Below are 5,628 nucleotides of genomic sequence, written 5' to 3'. Positions count from 1 at the left end.
GCTTCTGGTCCGAGGTGATTATGGTCCGCCTCAATTTGCCACTCTTGGGTGTCGGTAAAGGACCCTACGCACAGTTGCGTTTGAGAGCGTTTGAGCGCGTTTGACTGCGTTGCGTGGAAAAACGAAGACGAGTCAACGGCACATCTGTTCTTTGCATGAAGCGTGGAATACAATTCAAGGAATAGCTTTGCACCCAACATAAGAAACAGGGATGCCCTGGTTTCTCGCAGCCGCAACGCAGTCAAACACACTCATACGCCTTCAAACGCAACTGTGCGTAGTGGTCTTAAGGGGACATCGGTGTTCGAGTGTGTTAGCACGCCGCAGCTCAGAGCACGTGGAGCGAAGGCTCCCTCTGCAAAACTATCTTGGTTTCAATGCCACCACTGCCTGCTTAAATTCGGATGAGCATCGTACTGGCGTCGCATAGTGCGTGATTCGAGGTAAAGACCCCAGGTGGCAGTGCTACTGCACTGACTCTCACCAATAGCGAAGACATCAGACGCCCATTGTCGCTAACGTTCCGCCGCCTAACATAAATCGACGCTACGGTAAGATATTTTCATTCACGCATTTCTGTATCCTGCCTGTTTGTGTCTTCAGGTGTCTCTGGCGGCCTGGCGGAGAAGCAGCAGCTTGGCGAGGAGGGTGGTGGCGCGCTGAGCGGCGTGGCCCTTGCCCTGTGCCTGAGCGCGCTCATCGTCGCCACGGCGGTGGGAAACGCGCTCGTCTGCCTGTCGGTCTGCCTGGTGCGTCGCCTGCGGCACCCGTCCAACCACCTGCTCGTGTCTCTGGCGGCCTCGGACCTGTGCGTGGCCCTGCTGGTCATGCCGCCCGCGCTGCACCTGGAGCTAACGGGACACCGCTGGGACCTCGGGAGGGCCGCCTGCGACGCCTGGGTATCGATGGATGTGGCCTCGTGTACGGCCTCCATCCTCAACCTGTGTATGATCTCCGTGGACCGGTACCTGGCCATCACGAGGCCCCTGACCTACGGCGTCCGCCGCACCGCCAGGCGAGCCTGGGCTTGCATCGGCGCCGTCTGGCTCCTGGCAGCGCTGATCAGCGTGCCTCCGCTCCTGGTGCTGGGCAACGAGCACGGCTCTGCGGAGAGGCCCACCTGTCTCGTGTGCCAGCACCTGGCCTACCAACTGTACGCGACGCTGGGGGCCTTCTACATTCCGCTACTCGTCATGCTCGCCATGTACTGGCAGATCCACCAGGCCGCCAAGCGAGTCGTCGAGGCCGAGCATCGTGCGCGCCCCGGTCCACGCACCAGGAGCCTGCGACTGGCACTGCGCGAGCGCAAGGCCTCCATCACGCTCGGCATCATCCTCACCGCCTTCACGGCCTGTTGGCTGCCCTTCTTTGCGCTCGCGCTCATCGCTCCTTTAGGTGGAAATCCGTTGTCAGAAACTGTGCACAGCTTCGCACTGTGGTTAGGCTACGCCAATTCGGCGCTCAATCCGATTATCTACGTTACTTTTCATCATGATTTTCGGAAGGCCTTCCGGGACCTTCTTTGCCTGCGATGCTCCAGGGGAAGTGGTGGAGTGTCTGCGCTGCTCGAACGACGGACTCAGCCGTACCCCTGACGGCGGTGTTCACGGTGCCAGATGACGTCGGCCCGTGATGGTGTCGTTGTGACACGAAACGGGCCGGCACCGGCATCGTCTTCGCTGTGGTCTTTCGCGGCAGCTGCCCCTCTCCCCGCTGATTTCAAAGACGAAAATGAGGAGTCTGTTGCAAGAACAGTCACGGAGTCTACATAGTGCAAAAGACGCATCTCTGAGTAGATTAAACAGTTGTGGCTACCCGCATGCCGATCAAGTCAACAATCCTATGACCACATTCTCAGCTTGCAGACATTTGTGACTTATAATTCAACATCAACGTCATTTGTATTCATCCTGAAGTGCTGGACCTCAACAACAACACAATCATATTGCAGTGTCTTACGTGCTGCAGAGCGCGTACCTTGTCGACGCTTGTTGCGGAAACTTGAAGAGTAACCTCCTGGAAGCCTTATAATGGCAGTCGAAGTTTCAATTACACAGGTCTTGCTTTTTAACCATTGATGAAGGTAAGTCTCTCAGTTGTGCGTTGTCTAGCATTCTGAGGCTCCCAGAAAATACTTTTTTCAGGTTTACTACACTTCGTTTCACCTTATGACCGAGCGCAGACGATGTTATGAACCGAAGGGCCAATCAAACAGCGCAAAAGGCGCAACGTCATGGCGTGGTCTCTGCGCTTGATAGGACTAGCCGGCGGAGAAGCACGCACAGAGAGACGGCGAATACGAGCTAGTCCTATCAACTGCAGAGAGCACGCCATGACGTTGTGCCTCTTTCACTGTTTGATTGGCCCTTCGGCTTATAACATCGGCCGCACTCTGGCCTAAGCTGAAACGAAGTATAGAGAGTCACAGTGCTGTGTTGTGACAACGCCCGTATACCGAAGCAGTGTTTAAAGAAGCGGTTTGCTGTCGTGGTGATGTTACTGGCCGGCGGATTTGTGCCATAAAATGCAGTTTCTTTTCAGGTGACGAAGTCGAGATCAGTGCTACGCACGTGTGGAGAGCATACTCAAATGTTGCAAGGTCCGTTAGCCCGCCTGGTCCAGAAATTTCCAATGGGATTGTCCTTAAAACAATGTGCTTGATTCGGAAAGCGACAGCTAACATAAATATTTGAGCGTACACGAAATCGAGATGCGCTTGAAACACCAATCATTGATCTGGATTTAGTCAATGCAGTTAAAGAGATTGGCCATAGGGATCATGCTCCAATGCCGCTGGATCTTCGGCAAGAAGGCAACAACAAGGCGTCCACCCGTTTTGCCACTATGACCACATGGCCATTGGAGCAGGCTACATATTTCTGTTCTTCGTTAAAATGATCACAAGACGTCTAAGGTTGGTATTCCGAGTGAATACACATTTAAAATAGACTGATCTAATTCTAAGAGAGTATACTCTTCTAACAGATGCGAGAAGTTTCAGCAAGTTGTAAAGACTTCTTCCTTTCCCATTTCCTTAATCAAATTACAGGTGTGCAAACAAGTTTGCTAGCTACTTTATGTTTCCATTGAAGCTGGCGTCACTTATTTGACCATTCACTAGTAATTCATTGTACAAAAACTCAATATGACATCGGGAATATATACTAACTGTAAAGGAGATAAAATGAAAAACGGGATATAGGGTTTAGGCTCTTATATTCGTCCTTGTTTCTTAGTACTCAGTTTGTTTTTTTAAAATACTCCTGGAATGCGTGCTTAGATGCTGTTAGCCCACCTTCCGATTTAAATATTTATATGTAGTGGCATGTGCGATGCAAGCATGCTCAAGTGCTCGTTCCTGGGTCGTCAACGTATGTTTCAGGTTTGTGTTTTTCAGGCAAAATACTGTTACGATAATATTCGACCCACATACAAATCACCAGAAATTGAATCCTGTATCTCATAAAAAGAAGATATTTTAGTTTTCTTCGGCATCTTACATTCTTAATATAAAAATTACGCATCAGGGAAACAGGGTACAGGTCAAATACTCGATCATCACAGTGTTATCGCTTCAGGGGAAGCAAGTTTGTCAGTTTACGACATTTGAATTCATCTGAACCCTATTTAATGGGACCAATTTAAGTGTAACAGGAAACAAACAATGAATGCGCTTTTTTGGCTATGTACAAGTTACTTCTATTTAAATTTATAATCTCAGGTTTCACAAGGTTTTAAAGAGACCACCAAAAAAGGCACCAGATATTAATGTGAACGCGATTACTGAATAAGAGGAATGTGAGTTTGTATACATTCTGTTCAGATTGATAAAAAAAAAAAATAAACATGCCCCAACCCTGAACCAATGCAAAAGGGGCAATGAGTGCTGGCCTTTTCTGCTTGTGGGTTTGAGTTTTGCTTTCACCAGTTTGAACGCCTTGACGAATACGATCGCTTTCTGATCCTCTAACCGAAACGTTAACCTTTCACCGTAGAAAAATGCACCTGCCGACGGTAATTGGTTGCATAGAATTCCGAAACTATCTCTTATAATTCCTTAGATGCTGACAACCTGTTTTTTCGTAGCGTCGGTATTCTAGGACGCCTACCGCTATCACAGTTTATACCCCAGTCGGCTTCCAATGCACTCAGAATGTCATAATTGCTCGTCGTTATAAACTTACTTACAAATAACTGAACGTGCTTTTTCAACGAGAAGACTTAGAATATGAGACAGAGGCTGTGTTCTAAATCTTACCCAAATAAACCCGAGTTACTCCGGCGGGTCATGTCGTGACAACACAGATTGAAGAACGCTGAACGCGGATAGGTTTTGGAACGCCAAGGTACAAAACTCTTACCCTGGAGTAAGATCAAATAAAATTTGGAACACGGCCAGAGAGGAACAGAGATATGAACAAGTTAAAGGTTATGATTATGAAAAAAAAGAATCTTAGTTAGGGGAGGACTACCTACCCTCGTCTGAATGTTTTTCGAAGGGCGTAGGGGAAATGAACAATCTTGTAAGCGAGTTGCTGTAAAATGAAGATTCGGCTAAGTTTGTGAAAGGCAGAGACGGTTCGTACGCCTTTTTTAGCTCTATTCTCCAAGGCCTCGGACGTCGTGAAAGACGGCTGTAGCTACCACACAGCTCGTTTTTACTACCTTCGTCCTAAACTATGGAGCCTATACCGTTCTCATCACCATGTTGTAGATAGGGCTCTACAATCACATAGGCCCGCGGGTCACATACAGACTGTAATCGGATTTTCCGAGACCCGCGGAGCAAGTGAAACGTTTGATCACTTGGTCAGAAAGTTTTGGATCTAATTTTGTGTCAATACTGAAACTGTACTGATCTGGGAACGATGCACTGGCTTCGTCTCTCGCCATAAAATCGTTCACGCAGTACTGTGAACGCTTCCCTCAAACAAATAAATATGTTGTTCTATTGTGCCAAAAAAGATCAAAGCGTTTTTTTTTTTTTTTAACAAAAGATAGTTTGCACTTACGCCGCTTCAATTTTGAGGTATCTGTAGAGCTTTAGCTTCAAAACTGACGCATTTAAGGACATAAAGGTTGCTTCAAAACGCATTCTTTTGTTTTCGGATGGGTAATATTCGATTCACCTAAGTTCTGAAGGTCATTATTCTCTAAATTACAATTAGGTTTTCTTATATGACCCAATCGTAAAACACCTTGCTCTCGACTATTTATTAATTTTTTCTGATTAATCTGAAAATACAAAACTTTGTTTATAAAGTAGTCTTCGGCAGCTCTCACATTCAGCAATACAATAAAAAAGGGGGACAAACCGTGTTGGTACAACGCACTATCGGTTTGTCACTCCCAAAAAGTACACACCCTCTCGTTTTGATTTTATAAAAAAAAATTGTTCTGTCATTGAGCTTTGCACACCCGGTTGGATGATCTGACAAGTTACAATAAATATATTCAAGTTGTTATACCATGCGCGATAGTGGTCTCACAAAGTCCTTTCATGGCTAACATTTAGTTTTCGCCTTAAACGAGCATCCGTAATCTGAAATTAGACGATGATTCACCTTCCTCTGCACAAGTAGCGCAGAAGCTGTAATGATTGCGGTTCCCGGTTTTGTAAGGCGGGTC

The 5,628-nt window shown here is 47.2% G+C and overlaps 1 protein-coding gene across 1 annotated transcript; it reads left to right on the top strand.

Annotated features, from left to right (window-relative positions):
• Positions 1 to 812: 812 nt before the first annotated feature.
• Positions 813 to 1,663, top strand: LOC8052079 (5-hydroxytryptamine receptor 1-like). Its single transcript, XM_029979245.4, has one exon. The coding sequence runs from the start codon at positions 828 to 830 to the stop codon at positions 1,593 to 1,595; it is 768 nt and encodes a 255-aa protein (XP_029835105.1). The 5' UTR covers positions 813 to 827; the 3' UTR covers positions 1,596 to 1,663.
• The last annotated feature ends 3,965 nt before the right edge of the window (positions 1,664 to 5,628 follow it).

Source organism: Ixodes scapularis, unplaced genomic scaffold (assembly GCF_016920785.2).
Source record: "Ixodes scapularis isolate PalLabHiFi unplaced genomic scaffold, ASM1692078v2 PGA_scaffold10__122_contigs__length_95168666, whole genome shotgun sequence".
Taxonomy (NCBI): domain Eukaryota; kingdom Metazoa; phylum Arthropoda; class Arachnida; order Ixodida; family Ixodidae; genus Ixodes; species Ixodes scapularis.
This window is presented reverse-complemented; position numbering and strand designations above follow the sequence as displayed.